General features: G+C 38.9%; 1 protein-coding gene across 1 annotated transcript in view; it reads left to right on the top strand.

Moving 5' to 3' along the window:
* Nucleotides 1-22,769, top strand: part of MYH15 (myosin heavy chain 15) — a 182,889-nt gene that overhangs the window by 89,854 nt on the left and 70,266 nt on the right. Inside the window, 9 exon segments of the mRNA XM_068545552.1 lie at nt 1,675-1,742; nt 2,576-2,663; nt 6,536-6,653; nt 7,555-7,677; nt 9,267-9,404; nt 13,841-14,103; nt 17,187-17,434; nt 18,816-18,992; nt 20,674-20,819. Of these exon segments, the coding sequence (XP_068401653.1) occupies nt 1,675-1,742; nt 2,576-2,663; nt 6,536-6,653; nt 7,555-7,677; nt 9,267-9,404; nt 13,841-14,103; nt 17,187-17,434; nt 18,816-18,992; nt 20,674-20,819 (1,369 nt within the window).

Below are 22,769 nucleotides of genomic sequence, written 5' to 3' on the forward strand. Positions count from 1 at the left end.
CTTCCTTTTTCTTTTGAAAAATGGAAATTATGGGAAAATAGAAAATCTGGCCAGTCTGGTTTCAGATGCCCTTGTAGCAATGGGGCAAATTGTACTAGCTGTTCTTTAAGTGGGGTGTGTCCTCTCACTTTCTGACATTCTCACCCTCTTGTCTTACACCCAGCTTCAAGCTCACTCCTGTCCCCTGTTGCCTGCTTTGGGACTCCTGATGGCATGGTCAGGGAATGGAGAGAATTTAGCACTTCCCAGCTCCATCAATCAGCACGTGATGACATAATTCAGAAGCATGCCTGAAATCCTGTTGGCCCGCCTCAAGAGGAGCTTGAGAAGTGGAAGCTATTGTGTTTGGACCCGGAAAATCTGCAGGTAGTGCGTTTGCTTGATTCTAATAGCTTCTAAAGTACCTCTGAGAAGTCTGATAAAGAGTGGCCACATAAGTGTATGGCTCCCAGATGGGTAATTCTCTGGTCATAAGAAATCAGAGAGTGGTTTGGGCAGAGAATGAGAGAGGCAATTATCTTCTGACTCTTCAGGGTGTGCTGTGTTCTTTTGAACTAGAAGAGAAGAATTGTCCAGAATGTCCTTTTTCGTAATTTTTTAAGGACCCCCTGAAAAAGGACTTGCTTCCAAGTTTCTGACTCATCCCAATTAAATTACTCATAATAACCATACTTTCTTCTGGAGAATCCAAGTACTGTAAACCAGTTATGATTCTTTTAAAAAATTAAAGGAAGGTAGTAGTATCCCCTTTCCATGGGGAAGTACAAAGAAGTCAAGTGATTCACTTGGAAGGCTTGGGGCACGTCAATAGGACATCAGTGATTAAACTTCATGACATCTGCCTCAGCACAGTTGCTACTCAAGCTAGAGAGTATTTTATCAGTTTTTCATATTGACAGCTGGCCCATTTTTTCCAGATTGCCTATGGGTTTTGTTGTTATGCTTTTGTACCTTCATGAGTTAGCACTACACAAATGTTTGTAAAACAGTTTGGCTTAGCATAGATTCCTTTGCTTCAAGAAAGTGGGAATAGATTGTTTTTATAAATTACAGAAGTAACGCATGAGTGTTGCCCCCAACACAGACAATATAGAAAAACTAAAAAGAGGAACATAAAAGTTGCTTTTAATCTCACATAGAGAGATCACAATTGCTAATATTTTAGTGTATACTCTACCCAACATTTTTTATGTGTATAGTCACCCATAATACAATCACACTTAAAAACATGTATACACACTCAGTATCATAATATACAAACTATTTTGTAGCCTAATTTTTCTCTCAAAATAAATCCGAGCAATCTTCCCATGTCAGTTATATTGATCTGCATCATCATTTTAAAAGATTGCAGTGTTTCATTGTATACATACTCTTTGATAATTTAAGTAACCAATCTCCTGTTGGTAGACACTTGTTGCCATTTTAATTTTTTGCTTATTTTTTTTGTAATGACTAAACAATGCTGCAGTGAGTATCTCTGCATAGTTGCCTATTTCCTTAAGGAAAAGCACCAGAAATAGACTTTTGTGTTGAGACATGAATATTTTTAAAGCTTTTGGTAGACATAGCCATATTGCTTCTGGAACTTTGACACATTTATGCTTTCCTCAGCAGGGTTTGGTAATGTGACAAAAAAGAGCCTTTTTAGTGCTTTTTTTCTTCTTTTTTTAGCTCTACAGTTTGGGGAGAAGAAAGGCAAGAAAGGAGCTTCATTCCAAATGGTTGCATCTCTGCATAAAGTAATTTTTAATTGCATCTATTCATATATTAACTACCTCACAATCTGCATATGTTACTACTTATTTGAAATTTTACGTCTTCAAATAAGGATAAAGTATCTGAAGTTAACCAAGTTGGAAAAGTTAAAGATTATCTTGATATTAATGGACTTTTGTGGGCACTGTCAGTGTCCTACTTAGATCCCCTTTATCAGCCCATCTTACCACTTATGAAAATATTAGCTCATAATAACTCACAGTTGCCAGAATTGCCCTGGGTCAAATGGGAAGCTAATCTGTCTCCTTACTCTCCCCTTCAGATTCTGGCCCCTCTCTTGCCTCAAGAAGGTACCAACTGTAGTATAATTGGTGCATTTGTGCTCAGAGCTTCTGCAGGACTCAGACTAAACTGAGTCCATACCACTGCTTTTTTCTCCCCCTGCCCTACTCTACTTCCCTCCTTCTCCAAATAAATCTTTTGAACCAGAATCTCCATCTCAGATTCTGCTTCCAGAGAAACTGAGCTAAGATAAAAATTTTCCAGGCAGGAAACTTGAGAAACAATTTCTTTCTTCAAGCCATTTTATTGCCCATCCATAAAGTATTGCTACCAAATTTAAAACAGGTAGGTATGATACACAACAGAACTATGCCAGTCAGATAAATATTGACTTGTCAAGGGAAGGAAATAATGTATTTTGGTAAGCAGGGAAGAATGTTGAATTCATTATTTTATTGTTGCTATGCATCTGGCTTTAAGACTAAGTTGATCAACATGGAGACTTTTGTGACATAGATGGGTGTTTTTAGTGATTTGCAAAGTGATTTTGTGTTGGTTATGGTCTCTATTTTAGGAAAACCTAAATAAGTTGATGACTAACCTGAAATCAACAGCACCTCATTTTGTGAGATGCATAAATCCCAATGTGAACAAAATGTCAGGTAAATAGATTTCTTCTTAATCCACACTAGGAAATTCTTTTGATTTAAGCCATGTTGAATGTCTTTTAATGAAACATTTACCAGTTTGTTTTAATAAGGATAGCTTTTCAGATAGAAAAGCTAAAATAAGTTAAAAGTGAGTTTTTTAAACCTCCTCAGGATTGCCTTTGAATTGAGATTCAAGTGGACATACAGAAGGATTTCACAAAGCAGACTCAATTGGGTAACATTAGAATGCTTGATATTATCATTTAAATTCCTCCTTGAATTTCACGCTAAAATGTGGATGAGCTTCTGTGCCATTGTCTACAAGGGCAAAGTATAATAAGAAGGGATTGAATAATCAACTGGGGGATTAAGGTAGATATTTAAGCATAAAGGAAATCATTTGTTCTAAATTATCTAGATTGACCATAAAGAGAGTTTCTAAATCCATTTCTAATTGTTAAGAACTCCCTCTAGTCTTCCTTCATAATAGTAATATCTTCCCTCTCCTTAACACTACCTGTCTCTTTAGTTATGTACATCTGGGCAGTAGATACTTTTTAAGAAGTATTTTATTTTTCTTCCAATTTTATTGAGATATAATTGACACACAGCACTCTATACGTTTCAGGTATACAGCATAATGGTTTGCTTTACATACATCATGAAATGATTATAAGTTTAGTTGACATCCATCGCCTATTATAGATACAAAAAAAAGAAAGAGAAAAAAAAATGTTTCCTTGTGATGAGAACTCTTTGTATTTACTCTCTTAATAACTTTCAACATACCACACTGCAGTGTTAACTATAGTCATCATGTTGCACATTACATCCCTCATACTTGTTTATCTTAAAAATGGAGGTTTGTATCTTTCGACCACCTTCATCCAATTTCCCCTCCTCCATCCCACCTCTGGTAACCACAGATCGAATCTCTTTTTCTATGAGTTTGTTTGTTTTTTAAAGATTCCACGTATAAGTGAGTGTGTCTGGCATTTTCACCATAAGCTTCTTTGCTATTAACATCTTTGCCCCAAGCATTTTTGCTGCAAACGTTTTCCCCACATAACTAATTGGCCATAAGGCAATTTTGTCATAAAAGATAAAATAACAAAAAATAAAAGAGGGACATTAACAAGGACATAGTGAAACATGAAAAATGAATAACAAAATTAAAAAGACTATTGTGAAACAAAATATTTGAATACATTTAAAATGTGTGTAGATTCACGACAATACTGTACAAATATCTGATTTTACTTTGTGGGTTGAACCTAAACATTTATCTTCCAAGTCTTTGTTCATAGTTCATTATACATTTTTTGGCTTGTTGATTCATCTCCTTGTTCTGCATCACACATTTTCTTTTTTAGTATTTATTTATTTATTTATTTATTTATTTATTTATTTATTTATGGCTGTGTTGGGTCTTTGTTTCTGTGCGAGGGCTTTCTCCAGTTGCGGCAAGTGGGGGCCACTTTTCATCATGGTGCACGGGCCTCTCATCATCGCGGCCTCTCCTGTTGCGGAGCACAGATTCCAGATGCGCAGACTCAGTAATTGTGGCTCACGGGCCCAGTTGCTCCGCGGCATGTGGGATCTTCCCAGACCAGGGCTCAAACCCATGTCCTCTGCATTGGCAGGCAGACTCTCAACCACTGCGCCACCAGGGAAGCCCACATTTTCTTTTTTGCTAAAATTTCTTCCGTCATTGAGAGAGGTATCGGTTTCCGAATACTAGGATACATGTTTGTAACTGAGCTTTGTGTTGTGTTATGAAAGCTTTCCACACTGTTGTTTGTTCTTGGCATATTGTCACATGTCTGTTGGTAGATGTTCCAAGTTCTATGGAAAATGTGGGTTCAACTCTGCACCTCTGAGGCCCTCAGCCTCTTTCAGATTCATGTAATATGAAAATGGGAGTACTGTGTCAATGGAGAAATGAAACCAAATTGTCAACCAGTTGAAACCAAACTGTCAACCAGTTATTTTATCTTTTATGGCAAAATTGCTGCATGGCCAATTAGTTATGCGGTGAAAACGTTTGTAGCAAAAATGCTTTTGACAAAGAAGCTTATGGTGAATATATCTAGAACCATAAGTGAGATCGTATGGTATTTGTCTTTCTCTGTCTGGCTTATTTCCCTTAGTATAATGCCCCCGAGGTCCTTCTGTGTTGTCACACATGGCAGGATTTCCTCCTTTTATATGGCTGAATAATATTCCATTATACATATATGCCACAACTTTTTTATCCATTCATCCATCAGTGGACACTTAGAATGTTTCCATTTCTTGGCTTTTGTAGTGAATACTTTTTGATGAATGGATGGTGCTAGGGCGGTGATGAGATAGATAGGTGGTGGTGAATTATTTATGTTTTTAATTAACAAAACAAAGTTTTTACAGATATTAATTACATGGATTACTTTCCTTACATCTTGGATTTGAAGATTCCCAGGCTTCTCTTTGGAATTACAGGCTTCTGTGGAGCTTGGTTGGAGGCTGTCAGCCTCAAAGTGGTATATGTGACAAGCACTTATGTCTTCAGAGCACTAATCACCCTTGGAATATGTAGCCAGATGTTGTTGATTCTGATTTCTGAGGTTCTGTAGTACCTTGCATTTTTATTAACCTCCTGTAATTAAGACTCCCATCTTGACAGCCTGTGACCTATTCTGGGAAAGTGTGATGCTAAACAATGATGCTGCAGTTTGAGTTTTTGCAATGCAAACACATCATGTCCATTCACGCTGTATGTTTTTGCCTCATTGTTTCTTATCAGCTGGGTTTCTGAATGCATCTAGGGACACTGCTTCCATCTAGCAAGGAATCTAATTAGCTACCTCTATTTTGGGGCAATTCTGTTACCTATTAGAGTTGCCTCCCATCGAATCAGCTCTGATTTCAGCAGGTTTTTTATTTTTTTTAAGTCTTAAGAGAAAGTCATAAGAAAAGCCTCATGATCTAATCAGAACAGTTCTTCATATGTCCTTAAAGGGAATGAGCATGCTTGACCCTATTGTGTCATAGAACTCCGCTTCTGCTCCTTCTTACAGATGATTTGTTTCTGTCTATGAAAGGGATGGGAGTGCAGGACTATGGATATATGGCTTAGAGTTTATTTCTGTGACCCCCGGGCATAAGCAGAGAATCATCTCATTCCATTTTCCTTATAACACTCTAGCAGGTCTTTGTTAGGAGAGTGTTGCTTGGCTTCTTCCAGAAACCTTGCTGAGAGCCAGATACAGTGGCTCATTGCTTGGCCTTTCTAAGGCTTCTATCAGAGATTGCAGCTGCAGCTCTAGTGGGCTCCATCTCAGGAACAAAGGGGTACTAGGAGAATGCTTATACTATAGAATACAACTTAGGCTTTCTCAAGATAATCAGGAGAGAAAGTAGGCCGGGATGTGGCCCATTCTTTCCTAATACAGAACAGTAAACAGAATGTTGTGGCTGTTCTCATCTTCCCCTTTCCTTGTGTTCCCCCTTCTTGTAATGCGTCCCCTTCCTACTTGGAGATGCCAGTTCTCTTTTGTGTTTTATCCCCTCTCTAGCTGGTGTTTGGCTGGCAAATGGATATAATGCCAGTCATTTACATTCTAGTAAAAATGCACTTTTTTTCATCTTCTAGGAGTATTTGCTTATAAAATCTTGACTAACTGTGAACTAAAGGATTCATTCCAGGTAAATCCTATTCAGAGACTCCTACAGAATAGGATGGGTACTTTGAATGCCATGAGGCTGGCAGTGAGTGAATCCTCTTACCGATCAGGTAGAAAACACTAGATTCAAACTCTTTTAACCCCAGATGCAGCAATTAGGACAAAATCTAGGGTAATCATTTTTTTAGACATGGACTCATTGTGACCGTTTTTCTTCAGGTGTAATGGATGCTTATTTGGTTCTACAGCAGCTGCGCTGTAATGGTGTCTTGGAAGGGATCAGGATATGCAGTGAAGGTTTTCCAAACCGACTGCTGTATGCTGATTTTAAACAAAGGTAAACAGACATCCTGGAATCCAAGAAGCCTGGGGCAGTCCATTTTGTTTTCTTCTCTTTGAGTGTTTAGGCATGCATTGTTTGTTTGGTTGATATCCTCCAGAATACAGATCAATGTGTTTTGGTGGTGGTGAGATATATGATGACAGAGTTCCATTATTATTTCCCCTTAAATCCAACATCTATGTAGCTGTAATATCCTTAAATCTCTATTACTGGATAATAGACCCACATGTAGAAGAAATATATAAAGAACGATATGGAGGCTGAATTGAGTCTCTGAAATGTTGTATGTACTTAATCGTAGCTGCCATCCAAGCAGGCTGTTGCTTTACTAGCAATCCTGTGAAAGGAAGGAAGCCAACAGGGAGTGCAGCAGAAGGCAGGAGAGGCACCTTTGCTTTCTATTTCCCAAATTCTAAATGCATAAATTATAGGTGATCAAGCAAATGTGAGCAAAGTAGAGTAGAGTAGAAAGAGTACCTGTGTCAGAATTAGGAAGTATATTTCTAGCTTTCCACCAATTCACCATTAGGGTGAGGGAATCTTGGAAAAGACCTTTAACGTCTCTGCTTTTCAGTTTCCTTATCTGTACGATAGAGATGTACTTAAGCCTGCCTCTTTCTTTCTCTTTCTCCTAATCTCTCCCTCCCTCCCTCCCTAATTGAGCAGAGAATCAGGTGAGGTGGTCTCTACAACACTATGAAAAGTACAAACTATTATTCCAAAGTAAGGAATTTTTGCTCGTGTCCTCATTATTACCGCCAAGAGTTTTGTGAAAACTGAACATATTGGTAGGAGGGGTGGAAGTCTATATATACCTCCTTTTGTCTCACTTGTCCAGATTTTTCTTTATTTGCACCCCAACCTCAGGATTTACTCTTTACTTATTTTAAATTAGGTACTACATTCTGAACCAAAGGGCCTTTCCAAAGAGCAAGTTTGTGAGCAGCAGAAAAGCAGCTGAAGAGTTACTTGGCTCCTTGGAGATAGACCATACACAGTACCACTTTGGAATCACTAAGGTAACCAGAGAACTACAAAGAATGCTTTTGGAGAAGAGTGGGAGGAAAGTCTGTGATTCTTAAAATACCCATGAAAGTGCAATTATAAGGCATTCTACAGCTCTTGTGACCACAACTAATACAAACAGAGCTCCCATGAAAGTGAAAACTTCAGCACTATTTGAGAGAGGAAATTCAAAATTCAATGCTTTTGAACCTCAGTCTTGACTACATTTACATTTTTATAATTATTCATCTAAGCAAGTTTGTGCCAAGATATAAAATACTGAATCAACTTTAGTGTGCTAGAAAATGTGTATACACATTAGAGCTAGACAAAATTGAACCAGCTTACTGGAGATAACTGCTTGTCTGCATGTGATTCATCCACAAATACACTTTCAGGAAATTAATTCTGAAAGACTGTCTAAAAATGTTAAGGTCAACCCTACCATCCAAAAAATTAATCCAAAGTTAATTTCCTTAAAAGTGATTCACTAAATTCTGCTTCATCTTGAAGATCTTAACATGATCCACATATTTTGGGAAACTTCCGACTAACAGATTTGGTTTTATCCATTAGCCGATATCAGGTTGTTTCTAATGACATCCATATAAAGGCCAAATTATTTGAAGGAGAATTGGAGGGTCTGGGATGAAGAGCTTACAGAAAAAGAACTCTGTTGGACATGATTATAAAATATTACTCAACTCCCACATTTTGAATACCTGAGAGTCTGTTTCTGCTGATTTTCACTCCTGGTGCCTTGCTTCCTTGTATGTTTAGTTATTTTTGCTGTATACTACTCATCTAGGGCAGGACTAGCATGAGTGGAGAGAGCCTCCTAAGGCACAAAATTTAAGGCAGCACTCACTCTTCAGGTTGTATAAGTACTGACTTATGCAACCCTGAAAGTGAGTGCTTCCTTAAAATTTGTGCTTTAGGTACCTCACTCACCTCACCTTGGCCATTACTAATGATTCTTGAAAAAATATTTATGTGTATTTTTTATTGTCTAAGGCAAAAGTGACTTTCTCTAGAGCAGAGGTCAGCAAGTTATGGCCTAAGGGTCATATCCATGGCCTATTTTTTATATGGCCCCCCTAGCTGAATATGGTTTGACATTTTTAAAGGGTTATTTGTAAAGAGGAAGAAGAAGAAATAGAAGAAAGAGAGGAGGTGGAGGAGGAGGTGGGTGGGTTTGGCAGTGGAGGTTCTACAGAGACTGTGTGTGGCCTGTAAAGCCTAAAAGTATTTACTATTTGGCCCTTTACAGAAAAACTGTGCAGACCCCTGCCTGGGCCTATCTTAAAACGTAAACCAAGTTCCCTAGACAACCTAGACATTACTAATAGATCAGGAGGAGGATAGTCTAAGTTCTTAAGGAACCAATATAACCACAGGATTAAATAAAGTTGTTTTTTTGTGTGTGTGGGGCACACTTTAGGTTTATAAAACCAAACTTTCTAGAGTTTACATTTTACACATTAAGAAATATTAACAAGAAGTAGAACTGATAAACAAATACATCAATTGCTCATAGGGCCATTCAACAGGCATTTACTGAATGCCCACTATGAGTAGAACTAACATCTGACATTTCTTTTGGGTGTTTCTAAAAGCCGGCTTTCTGGGCCAACTGAAAGCAATGAGAGATGAGAGACTATCTAAAGTCTTTTCATTGTTCCAAGCCAGAGTACGGGGAAAACTGATGCAAATCAAATTCCAGAGGATTCTGGGAGAGAGGTATGATAGCCCCACCCTGCGTCCCCACTGCTAGAGTAATGGTGTGCCTCAGTCAATGTGACTTTAGCTCATTGCCTTACAATAGGTCAGGGTAAAGAGCTCTGCCACCTCTGCTTAGTCTGGGACTTGAAATTTTTAAAATTATGGAACACCAAACAGAGCACAGAGGGCTTCTATTACCCTATCTAACTAAGAATAAGCATAATTCAGATTATTCTTGCACTGCTTCCAGTCTTGCCTTTGGAGGGATTCTTTATAGTTGGCAAAGTCTGGATCTCTGAGAGCCGTGTGACTCACGATTCAAAACAGAAGCAGACCTAGAAGCGTTTGCATGGATCTCACAGCCAGCTCTGTGGGGAAGTTTGCTGCAGAGTAGGTAGGTGTTCTGACCACTTTACAGCCTCCCCTGGGTCAGAAACTGACTCTTGGTGACATGTAACCATAACTCTGTTACTTCATTTCAGGCAGGTTCGCTAGGGACATTTATCATCACCTCTGGACACTGAGGCATAGGTTTTGTTTAATAGAGAAGAAACCTTTAATAGAATCATGGAAAGCAAGCCAACAAAATCTCCAAACAGAGGGACTATGAACAAGGGATTCCGTGGTTGTCGTATTTACTTTTTACCAGAGCACAGTTTACCTTCTGGAGAGAGGTCCACAGGTCTGGGTATAATTTGCTTACTTGACAGTCTGTTAATTCCCTCTGTTTCCCCGAAGAAGAAAACTATTATTACACGGTGATGTCAAGGATATTAGAGAGACACCTCCTAAGAGTCTTCTGTGACCCCATACAGTGCCCAATGTGGTGTGGGAGTTTATGAGGGTTTGGGGTTTCAGGAGACATGGCTTCTATGACCAGTTTTGTAAACTTGGGTAAGACTCTTAATTTCTCATGTTCACTTCTTTCATCTCTAAAATGAGGTCTTTACTATCCATTCTCTCTAAATCATAGAATGACTTTAAAGGAATTATTATGAAATATTTCAAATACAAAAAATACAGAAAATATTATAATGCATACTCATGGAGCTATCATCAAAGTACATCAGTTCCTAACATTTTCTCTGTAATATCTCACAACTTAAAAATAAATAATTAAGAAAGTTGAAACCCTTTGTGTATTTCTCCCTTGATCCAGATCCTATTCCTAGCTCCTGAATTCGTTTTTATCCCTCTGTTTCATTCATATTTCATATATAAAGCATATAAAGTTTAACATTTTTCTGTAGTTACTCACAATATATTTTAAAAAATAAATTAACAGACTCAGTTGAAGCCCCTTGCATATTTCTCCCTTGATCCAAGTTCTGTGGAGATATGCAGGTGTCCTTAAAAAGTTACATGATTTTGCATGTTTTTAGTCTTCACATAAATATGCTCTGTGTATTATCTTAAAATTTGTTCTTTACATTCAGTACTAGCTTTTAAATTTATTAATGTTGATAAATCTAAGGTTAGATTATTGATCTTAACTGTTGTATAGTATTCCATCGTATGAATATACCACAATTTATTTATCCATTTCCCAGCTCAAGTAAACTTATTTATAAGTTTTTGCTATTACAAACAGTTCTGCAGTGACATTTTTGTAAATGTTTTCCCCTGCATATATGCAAGAGTTTCTTGAGGGCAATGTTACTCAAAATGCTGGTCCATTGGCTGATAGTACATAGGTAGCAGCTGGCCGAGGCCCACACTTTGAGTGGCATTTCTCTAAGGTATGTATTATTAGGTTTTAGGCTATACACAACTCCAGCTTTATGAGATGTTGCCAAAATGCTTTCTATTTTACTCTCTACCAGGAGTATATGAAAGTTCCATGGCTCTATATTCTCACCAACTTGTGGTATTTCAACTTCAAAAACTTTTTCCAAACTTAGTCATATTTCTGACTTTGGGGAAAGATATCATTTTCCTCTTAATATCATGTTTTCTGTAGATTTTTTTTGGTAGATATGATTTATTATATAGAGGACATTCATTCCATCTTATTTTGTTAAGCACGTTTACCAAGAAATGGTTAAATTCTTCTTTTGCATCTAACCCATAAATGTGTTGAATTAAATTAATAGATTAAAAAAGGTTAAACCCACATTGTTTATAAAATATGATCTTTTTCATACATTGTGGGATGGGTTATAGTATTATAGTATTTTTGCCTCAACATTCATGAATAAGTTTGGCCTGTAATTGTTTCTTCTGCTGTTATCTGACTTTGAATCAAGGTTACCTTAACCTCATAAAAGAGTTAGGCAATATTTTCTCTTTTCAAAACATGAAACAATTTATGTTGATTATCTGTCTTTGAGTGCTTGGTAAAATTTGCCTATAAAACCATCTAAATCTGGTGTTTCTTTCGTGACAGATTTTACAATTTTGATTTAATTTATTTAATAGATATAGGCTTATTGAGATTTTTTTTCTTCTTGAATCAGTTTAGATTAATTTCTTTAAAAAAAGAAATTTTACATTTCTTTTAAATCTTCCAATTTGTTAGATTATAATTTTTAATCTCTATCATATCTACAATTATGTTTCTAGGGCATGATCATAGATTATTTTATTTTTAGAGTATTATCATTCCTAGTATTGTTTATTTATGCCTTCTCTTTTTCTTGCTTATTCATGTCAGATGTTTATTTAATTATACTATTTAGTAACCCACCTTTAAATTTTTTCTTTATTTTTTTTTGTTTTCTCATTCATTAGTTTCTGATCTCAGCTTTATTCTTTCCTTCCTTCCACTTGCTTGGGCTTATTTCTCTTTTTTTTTTTTTTTTTCTTTTTAAACATCTTTATTGAAGTATAATTGCCTTACAATGGTGTGCCAGTTTCTGCTTTATAACAAAGTGAATCAGTTATACATATACATATGTTCCCATATCTCTTCCCTCTTGCATCTCCCTCCCTCCCACCCTCCCCATCCCATCCCTCTAGGTGGTCACATAGTTTTCTTAATTCACAATTTTGTTCAGTGTGTCTAATCAGCTGCTTAATTCTTCCACTGAGTATTTGATTTCAATGACCATACTTTTCAGTACTAGACATTTTATATGGTCCTCTTTCAAATCCGTCTGCCCTTTTATCATAGTGGCTCATTTCTTTCTTGGTTTTTTCAGTTCTTTCCTTTATGTCTTTAATAATTCTTAAGAATTATTTTATGATCTCCACCAGATTGTTCAATTATCTGAAATTCTTGGGGGTTTAATTAAACTTTTTATTGTGGGTGCTCACCCTCACTTATAGTTGAATTTTTTTCTATATGTGTTTTGTAATTTTGAACTGTAAGCTCATCTTCAAGGGGACTTTAAGAAAATCTCTAGTGCTTGATTTTAGGATATTTTCTTCAGTGCACTTTTGTATTTTTCCCCCAAGGGCCCAAAGGGTATTTATTACCAGTGTAAAAAAATGATTATGCTAATTTCTTGTGTATTTCTGCACTAATCAGGTAGTATAATTTAAATCTCAAACACTCTGGTGGTGCTGGTTCATCGTATAAAAAAAAAATTCTTAGCGTAGGATCTTTTTTCTTCACCCTGAGCCCAGACCAAATCAGATGTACTTCTCTTTGACTTCTCTCTTTGCCAGTGGGTGAATTTTTAAATCCTCCTTTTCATTAAGGGTGAAATTCTTTGAAAATCGCAGCCTGTCTCTTTATCCACAAGGATATAAAAATACAAACCCTACAATACCAAGCCTGACTTCCTCCTTCTGTAAGGATGGTCAGACTGTATAAGCATTCACTTTTCGCTCTGTTTTTTTTTAGCTCCCTCTATACTTCTTACCCTCTTTAAGGGTCAGCTCTCATTTAAAGGATGTTTGTAGTGGAAACATTTTCAGGACACATAGTCCACAACATTGTTAGCCCCAGAAGTCCCTCAAAGGTTTTTTGATAGAATCAAATGAGAGCTTGGATGTAGAAGTGCTTTGAAAACTAATGAGGATTTATAATGACTCCTAAAAAGATGTGCTTATTAGGGATCTTAATTTGGAAAATAACTCTTTTATTTTAAAATTTTTTTATTTTTATTTTTTTAAATTTTATTTATTTTTGGCTGCGTTGGGTCTTCGTTGCTGCGCGTGGGCTTTCTCTAGTTGCAGCAAGTGGGGGTTACGCTTCATTACAGTGCACGGGCTTCTCATTGCAGTGGCTTCTCTTGTTGCAGAGCACGAGCTCTATGCACGTGGGCTTCAGTAGTTGCAGCACACGGGTTCGGTAGTTGCAGCATGTGGCTCGCAGGCTCAGTAGTTGTGGTGCACAGGCTTAGTTGCTCCGCGGCATGTGGGATCTTCCTGGACCAGGGATCGAATCTGTGTCCCCTGAATTGGCAGGCAGATTCTTAACCCAACACCAGGGAAATCCGGAAAATAACTCTTTTATAGTCTAGGTTAACTTGCTTTTCTTTTTTTTTTTTTCCCCCTCCTCGATTTAGGGATGCACTTCTTTTGATCCAGTGGAACGTAAGAGCTTTCATGGCTGTGAAGGGCTGGCCGTGGATGAGGCTCTTCTTCAAGATCAAGCCTCTTGTTAGATCTGCTGGAATGGGAAAGGAGGTAGCTGGACTGAAGGAAGAATGTGTGCAGCTGCAAAAAGCCTTGGCGAAATCAGAATCTCAGAGGGAGGAGCTGAAAGCCAAGTAAGTCTCCCTATTCCAGGAAAAGAATGACTTGCTTCTTCAGCTGCAGGCTGTGACTGGCCCCACCATTTCTTCTTCAAATCAAGTTTCTAATTAGATTCCCTTGTTTTGCAGGCAGTATTGACTTGAAAAAAAATAGAGGCACGTGCTTTACAAATACTGTAGAATTTCATCCAACACAGACAATGGAAACACTTAGAGAGAAACCCTGTTTCATAGTGAAGTGATTTCATTGGCAGTATGTCTTTGAAAAACGGACAAACTTTTAGATGGGTTTTAACTATATAAACAGATGGAAATCTATCACGGGAGCCAGGAAGCTCTGGATCTTAATTCAAATTCTGTAGTTAACACGTAACCCATTAGCAAATCAAAAGATAGGATCTTAGTAGGTCCTGAGAAAAGCTTTACTGAGATCTTCAGGATTATTTCAGTTTGCCCCTAACTGGTTTTCCTGATTTTGATCTCCCTGCTTGCTCTTTCCCAGTCCAAGTCAATATCACAATCAGTTGAGTTCTTAAAACAGCAGTTTTCAACCTTGACTTTGCATCAAACTTATTTGTGAAGCATTAACAAATAAAAAGAAAGGTGCCTAGACTCCACTCTCAGATACTTTGACTAAGCGGGTCTTGTGTGGGTCCAAATCATCTGTATGGGTGATTCTGATATCCAGCCAGGATTGAGAACCATTGTCTTGAACAAATACGTTGCTTCCCTGATGAACAAGCTTTAGATCCTGCAATATGTGCGTTATAGAATCCAAACCCTTGGCCCTGGCATCCGAGCCTCCATCTCTAATCTGATGCCGATGTGCCATTATTCACTCCCTTTTGTATTCCTCTTCTCTAGCTACCAGGACTACTGTTACATCCCAAAGGCAGGTATGAAATTTTATCCACCTTTATTGTACTCTCCACCCCACTTAGCACAGTGCTAAGTTAAATAATACTGGGTTCAAATATATTATATAAATATATTGTATTTTTCCTGCTTTTTGGACTTAGGGAAAACAGAGAAAATTTAGTAGTTTTAGGCTGACCCAAGTTATTCTTTTGTTTTGGGACTCTGCTACCCATCAGTGTTCCAATAGGCCATATTTTACATGAGAGTTTACACTCAGACCCACATTTCTGATACATATTTAATATAGCAGTGGTTCAAGAACTTTAGTGTGTATCAGCCTCACCTGGGATGCCTGTTAGAAATACAGATTCCTAGGCCCCACTCCAAACCTACATTAAGATCCATATTGTGAGAATCACAGTTTGTAATATCATATTTTGTCTGGCTTAGGACACAGGGAGCCTTGGATGAGACCTGGCCTCCTAGTTTTCATCATTCTTCCTCTCAACAAAAAGAGTGGCCAGTGCTACCTGGGCTGATGTGGGGATAGAAATACACCCAACTTTTGAAGGGAGAGGTGGGTAAAAGTCTGGGATACATGATAAAAGATCATTGTGGAGAGCATAGGAAACACATGAAGCCAATTGCAGGGCAAGTCCAGGAAGGCTGAGATGAGTTCAGATTGTAACTGATTTAAAAAGCTGACCTGGCTATGAAATCTTTTATCTCATTGATTTTTAAGAAACACACCTCCATACAGTAGGAATCAAGGAAACAAGGATTCTTTTCAAATTATTCACTAACTCAAAATACCAGCAGCACTGAGTGAACCCATTTCAATGAACACTGCGAGTACATGAGAAAATAACTGCCACTGGGGAAAGGATGGCCCTACTGTTAAACTGTCACACCACTGCTCAGCTGGCCCCAAACCCGCCATCATGTTTAATGAGAGGATCGAGATGGTCGATCGGATTGTTGGCTTCATTTGGTGATGGTGACAGGTCCTGTACACGTGCTGAATGGAAGAGAGCAAAGAGCTGTTCTGCCTGTCAACCTGGGATGAACGAAGATCAAATGTCCCCATTATTGCTCAAACATTGGAAGCTTCTCTGATTTGCATGGATCCTTTTTGCCTTAACATTTTTGTTCGTTTTTAGTTTAGCCCTTCTCTTGGGTCTTCAATGATGTTGGAGAGTCACTATTTTATACCTCCCCCATCTGTGCCTCTTTGAGCCCCATTTGTTGGGCAGACAGGCTGAGAGTTAGCCAGGATCCAATAGCCTGGATTTTGGCCCTTCTCTGCTCTTGATCTAAGTAGATGAAACAACGTAAGCCAAGCAAATAGTTAGGTAATAGATTGCCCAAATTGCAGAGGATGGATGAGGTCTAAAGATGAAATATGGAGATATGTGTGAAGTTATGTCACAACGAGACCTACGGTAATTAAGAACTTGCTCACAGAAAAGAGGTTTTATTTAGCCTCTAAATGGAGACAAATGAAAGGAGTTCAAAGTTACACAAGGTGCTTTTGTAGCAAAGAGCAATCGGCCTCTTCGTTTTTGACTTGGACCATAACACAGAAAGAGTGGGCCACACAGTGAGAGCTGGCGGCAGTATGTTTGAAAAAAATAAAAGGAAGGAGGATTGCACACTCTATGTGTATAACTTGGGGAAGTTACTGCTGGCAGAACCATCGAGAAAAATATTTTTGTTGGAAATAATAATAAAGTCTAGTTAGTGATATTCAAGGAACCTCATGAATTGTAAATTCAGCCTATGAATAAAAAAATATACAGCCCAGCTCTATTTTTTAGAAGATGCTTATATATTAAACAAGTGCATCAGGGCCCTTATAATAATATTATAAATATTCTATTGTCTGAGGGAACACCACTTTCCTAAAAGACCATATTCTGAGCAGGTACCGCCCTCAAACTATATGCCTGCAGGGATGCTTCCAGTAGCTGTGATTTAATCAGCACACCACTGATTTTTGGAGGCACGTTAGCTCCTTTAGCCCACCAGGATTCTATTAAGTGCTTTAGAAGAGGTAATCTAATCTACTGAATGGCCTGAAAGATCAAAAGCACCTCCAAACACAAGCAACTTCTCCACTTCTCAACCATAGGGTCAGGGAACTAGGAATATTATTTCAACTGCTTAGGAAAGGTAGGTGAAAGTGCCGGGCGGAGGGCAGGCAATTATCTCTCTGCTATGCGTTAAGCAGCATTTCGCCTGCTGATAAATTACTTCCAGCTGTTGGCAACAATTTTCTCCTCATCATGGCGGGAGCGAGAGACCCTGGCAAATGCTGAAGAGCAGTGCGAGTCACTGATTAAATCCAAGATCCAGCTGGAGGCCAGCGTCCAGGCGCTGTCTGCGTTGGGGGTTGGGGGGGAGGAAGAAGAGGAGGTAAATTCCCAGCTGACTGCCAGGGGGCGGAGACTCGAAGATGAATGTTCCGCGTCGAAGAAGAAAGAAATCGATGACCTGGAAACGCTATTGGCGAAGTCACAGAAGGAGAAGCGTGCTTCAGAGTACAAGGTACTTTTTCTATAATGTCAGGAAGGCCTAGATGCCTGAATTCCACACTCCCAATCGGGTTCCAGGACCAGACTTGCTCTGTTTATATTAATTAACACAGTGGTCCGCAACTTTACAGCACTGGGAGTCAGAATTGGCATCAGATGAAAGATGTGGTGAACTGTGCTATCCTAATTCAAAGTTCCAACTTGAATTTATGGAACCCCACTTAATCTCCCAAATGAAACGTTTTCATTTGTTCCAATCTAATGGCATCTGAAATCTGATAGAAAGAGCAAAATGGTTTCACTGGGCCTCTAAGTATCCTTTTTTGGAAGGAGAGGGGGCAGGATGCAGTTTATCGAAAGGTGACTTGGGACACGTCTGAATTCCCACCCCTGTCGTTGATTTGGAGCTTGACCTTGAGATGTCATTTTAATTCCAGCTAAGGACCTTAATGTTTTGTTCATTTTAGCTGAGGTTTTTATCTTGTGCATCTGTGTATAGACTGAAGTCAGCTGAGGGGTCTGTATCAAACCTTTGATAAAAAAAAAAAGTCTCCAGAATAATATCGTAATTTTGGCAGATGATTAAATAGCAACTCTTGTACATCAGTTCCCTTTCATAAAAAGCATTTGGGCCTGATATAAATGGCTTACATTTTTGCCTATTTTATCAGCTGGAACTCTTCTTTAACTGCCACTTTCTTAGGATATTGAGGCACAAGATTAATATTACCCCGAATACTCTAAAGAAAGCTAAATTACCTTTAGTGGTGTTCTTGTTATACAATAATACGACACTCTGAAGACTGGCCATCCACTGACCTATGCTGATAATATATATATTTTTTAAATTAATTAATTTATTTATTTTTGGCTGTGTTGGGTCTTCGTTTCTGTGCGAGGGCTTTCTCTAGTTGTGGCAAGCGGGGGCCACTCTTCATCGCAGTGCGCGGGCCTCTCACTATCGCGGCCTCTCTTGTTGCCGAGCACAGGCTCCAGACGCGCAGGCTCAGTAGCTGTGGCTCACGGGCCTAGTTGCTCCTCGGCATGTGGGATCCTCCCAGACCAGGGCTCGAACCCGTGTCCCCTGCATTGGCAGGCAGATTCTCAACCACTCCACCGCCAGGGAAGCCCCTATGCTGATAATATTTGATTAACCAGAATACCCCATTCCCTGACCAGGAGAGATAACAGATCATTTGTGTCTGTGTGTAAAAGAAAAAGTGAATTTAGAGTTTTAAAAAGTCCATCAGGAATTTGGCTAAATTTGGTTCTTTATGACAGTGGATACCTCCTGAGATTTTTGGTCCTAGAAAAGAGAGGAGATGGCCCTTAGCGTTTATACCCCACCTTCCATAAGTGGCTCTCATGGAACTGTTGTCGTCTTCTCCCCACAGGTTAAGAGCCAGACTGAGGAGGTGGAGTCTCTCAGTGAGGATGTCAGCAAACTTCAGCGAGCAGCCAAGGCTGCGCAGGAGGCCCACCAGGAGACCCTGGAGGACCTGCGCGCGGAAGAGGAGGAAACCCTCACCCTGAGCAAAACCAAGCTGACGCTAGAGCAGCCAGCGAACGAGGTCAGTAGTGATGCGTCGTGCTAGATAGCTGCGTGTCTACATCTGTGCAAACCTCCACTTTTTACTTAGTTCATTTATCTTGACATTTTCAGGAAAACTTAGTAGCATGGCTCGTTCCCCTCATTATTTAGAAGTAAGAGGTGAACCACTACAGTAGAAGAAAGGCCCCAGCATGGAATCTGTCTGTTTTTATATGCCACTTTCATACAACAGCCCTGGGCAGTGGGAGAACACTGAGATGAATCGTGAAGGGGTATCACTCTGACTGACTGTCCCCCAGAGAACCTGGTGTTTTGCCCCGCAGATATGTTGGTGCTTTATCTGACACTAGTATTGAAGGATTGCTTTAAGGCCCTGTTGTGTCTCCAGCCGTGCACTGAGGTTTGTTAAAGTAGAAAGATATGTAAGTCGCAAGCTGTGTTCTACCAACACTATTGGAAAACACTTGTAAGACTCTGGAGATGGTGCCCCTGTTCTGCCTCCAAATACCCTGTGAAATAAAGATGCTTCAGACGAGTCTCAGTGGTTAGGTTCATCACTCTTCCTGTTTCCTCCCAGCTGACAGTGCGTGCATTCACTGTTTTATTAGTCCCCAAAGCTTAGCCTTTATAAAATTGCCGACAAGGGTGGTTAGGTTATTTTTTTATTATCTGCTTCTTTTTCCTCATGCCTTTCTATCAGTTTCCTCTATTACCTATTAGTCGTCTCACTTCTCTTCCTATTTCCACTGATACGTATCTCACAAAGCCTCAAGATGGGGATTTATTGGTTGTGTGCAAACAACACAGACACACACTGTCACACATGCATTCTCACACACTTGTTCTCTCCCAGAGTTCATTTATTTTCAGGTTTTTGCATACGCCCTCCAGAAATTCTCCCTTCTCCACTATTTGAATTTTATATCTTCTGCTGGTCACAGGAAATAGCTTCTATTGTGGCAAAGTAAATATATCACTGAAAACTAGCCATATTGTAACTGTTATTTAGCCTCTCGCTAAGCTAACCTCAACATCATGGTTGGCAACACTACTCCAGACAGAACTTGAATGTTCTGATCACCTTGTTGGTGGTACCAGAATATGACGCAATGTTATGGACCATAGAGGGTACCAAGGTGGTAAAGGAGGGTGTGGAAATCATGCCATGTGAGATGCGTTTGAAAGGGTCAGTGATTCTGAGTTGGAAGACTCAGGACAGCTGCCTGATATTCGTGAATGATCATGCGGAGACATTTGCTTGGTGCTACTCCAGGGAGCAGAGCTTAGACCGGTGGGACGAATTTACAGAGACTACTTTGGCTTCTTATGAAGAAGCACTCCTGGGTAAATGGACTTATCCACCCATGAAATGAGCTGCCACGTGAAGAAGTGAGCTTCTCATCACTGGAAAGCGATCAAACAAGGGCTCACTAGGCATTTATGATTGGTTTCTTCTGTAGGCTAGAACACGTAGTCCTTAATCTCTAAAGTTTTCCTTCATCACCGTGATTTCTAGATTCTTTTGTTGTCCTACTGATGTGTACAATATTTATTTCAAAATATCCACATAACTGGGCATCATTTACAGACCCTGCTTGTATTTTGCTTTCTTTTTCCAGAAGGTAAGTGGTTATTGAACACATCTAGTAAAGTATAAACTTCACCTATTTATTGGGCTCAATAATATCTCCTTCTGTCAGCTTGAGGGTGCCCTTGAACAGGAGAGCAAAGCGAGAATGAAGTGTGAAAAGGAAAAGTGCAAACTGGAGGGCGAGGTAAAGCTGAACCACGAGAGCATGGAGGACCTGGAGAGCAGGCAGCTGCAGCTAGCAGAAAAGCTGAGGAGGTGAGTCACCTTTCTGTTGGCTCGAGATTCTGGGAGACCTTTTATTGGAGGAAGCAGCTCTCTCATGTCATTTATCCTCGTGACCCTAGGGCCAGATGTCTCAAGACCTGAAGGGGAGGATAAGGATAACGAGCCTAGGAAATTGATTTTTTTTTTCTTTTGCTAGACTTTATGTGAACTTTCTTTTTATAATTATGTAATAACCTACAAGAAAGTAACTGAGAAGGCTGACTAGCAGATGCGAATGAAAGGTGTAAGGCACAGGAGATGCGAAGTATTGGAATTTGAAGTTACAAGTCAAAATAAAAATCGCTCACTTCTTTTACTCATGATGAGCCCAATGGCCTAAAGTAAAAAAATAAATAGAAAATAAATCCTAATGTGAAGTCCCATATACCATCTGATCATTTAAAAAAACAAAACAAAACTTGTTTGCCAGATATAACCTCATTAACATTTATATAACTTTTTTTGGTCAAATAATTTACTGTATAAGTATTAAACCTTAAAACTGAAAGCAAAACATAACATGATCAAAATCAGTAGACCTTCAGTTCACATGGATTCCCAAGGAGCTCAGGGCAAGACGGCCCTCTCAGTTTAGTTTCATCATTCAGTGAAATGGATTTTCTCACCTTGTCCCTTTTGTCTTCCTCTGTTCAGCTAGAGTTTCTTCTTCTTCTCTATATTTTTAAAAATTTTTGGCTGAGCTGCGCGGCATGCAGTATCTCAGTTTTCTGATCAGGGATTGAACCTGTGCCCCCTGAAGTTGGAGCCCGTAGTCTTAACCACTGGACTGCCAGGGGAGTCCCCAGCTAGACTTTCTTCTAACCATTAGGGATTTTCCAGTTATTTGGAATAGATCAAATAAGAGAGGGAAACAGTGAGATCTAAGAGTGAGATAAGGCCAGGTTAAAGCTGGGAGCAAACTGGTTATTGGAGCCCACAGTGAAGAAGAAGAAAGTCAAGTGAGCAACTATGAGCTTCTGGTTTTCCTGTCTGTGTACATGAGTTTCCATTACACATGCTTGTGGTCAGACTTGATTAATAGCCTACCAATAAGTTACTGAACTTGACACGTGTTTGGAAAAGATGAAATAAGTAACCCTATGAATGTAACGGAACAGTGAAAGGCAAAATGATGATAGAGTTCCCTAAGCATTCAATTTTGAAGGTTGTGTTTCAGCTCAGCAAAGTGAAAATGATACCCTATGTCCTTGTAGGCCACAGGTCAAAGAGCTCTGGCATTTCAGAAACCCATGTTTTCAGGAAATGATAAATTTATTATATAACATTTTCTCTAAATGGACCTATGTATATATGGAAACAATACATGAAAATGTGGCATTTTAAAATGGTGATGACAGGATAGAATACTTAATAAATAACACCGAGATTATTAGCTATTCATCTTCTGAGATAAAAGTTAAATTTCTTCCGCATGCTATTCACACAAACACAAAATCCAGTTGCATTAAAGAATTAAATGCAAAAATAAAGCTATAAAATTATTAGAAAATGCAGCATTATTCACCATAGCCAAGATATAGAAACAACCTAAATGCCCACTGATGGATGAATGGGTAAAGAAAATGTGGTGTATACATTTAATGGAACATTATTCAGCCTCTTTTTAAAGGAAATCCTGCTGTATGCAACAACATGGATGAACCTGGAGGACATTATGCTAAATGAAATAAGTCGGTCACAGAAGGACAGATAGTGCATGATTCCACTTATATGAGGCATCTAAAACAGTCAAACTCATAGAAACAGAGTAGAATGGTGGTGTCCAGGGGCTTGGAGGCAGGGGGAAATGTGGAGTTGCTCTTCAATGGGTATAAAGCTTCCATCATGCAAGATGATTAAAATCTAGAGATGATTAAGTTCTAGAGAGATGTACAACGTTGTGCCTATATTTAATAACATTGTACACTTAAATATTTGTTG

The sequence above is a fragment of the Eschrichtius robustus genome, chromosome 6 (genome assembly GCF_028021215.1).
Source record: "Eschrichtius robustus isolate mEscRob2 chromosome 6, mEscRob2.pri, whole genome shotgun sequence".
NCBI classification, from domain to species: Eukaryota; Metazoa; Chordata; class Mammalia; order Artiodactyla; family Eschrichtiidae; genus Eschrichtius; species Eschrichtius robustus.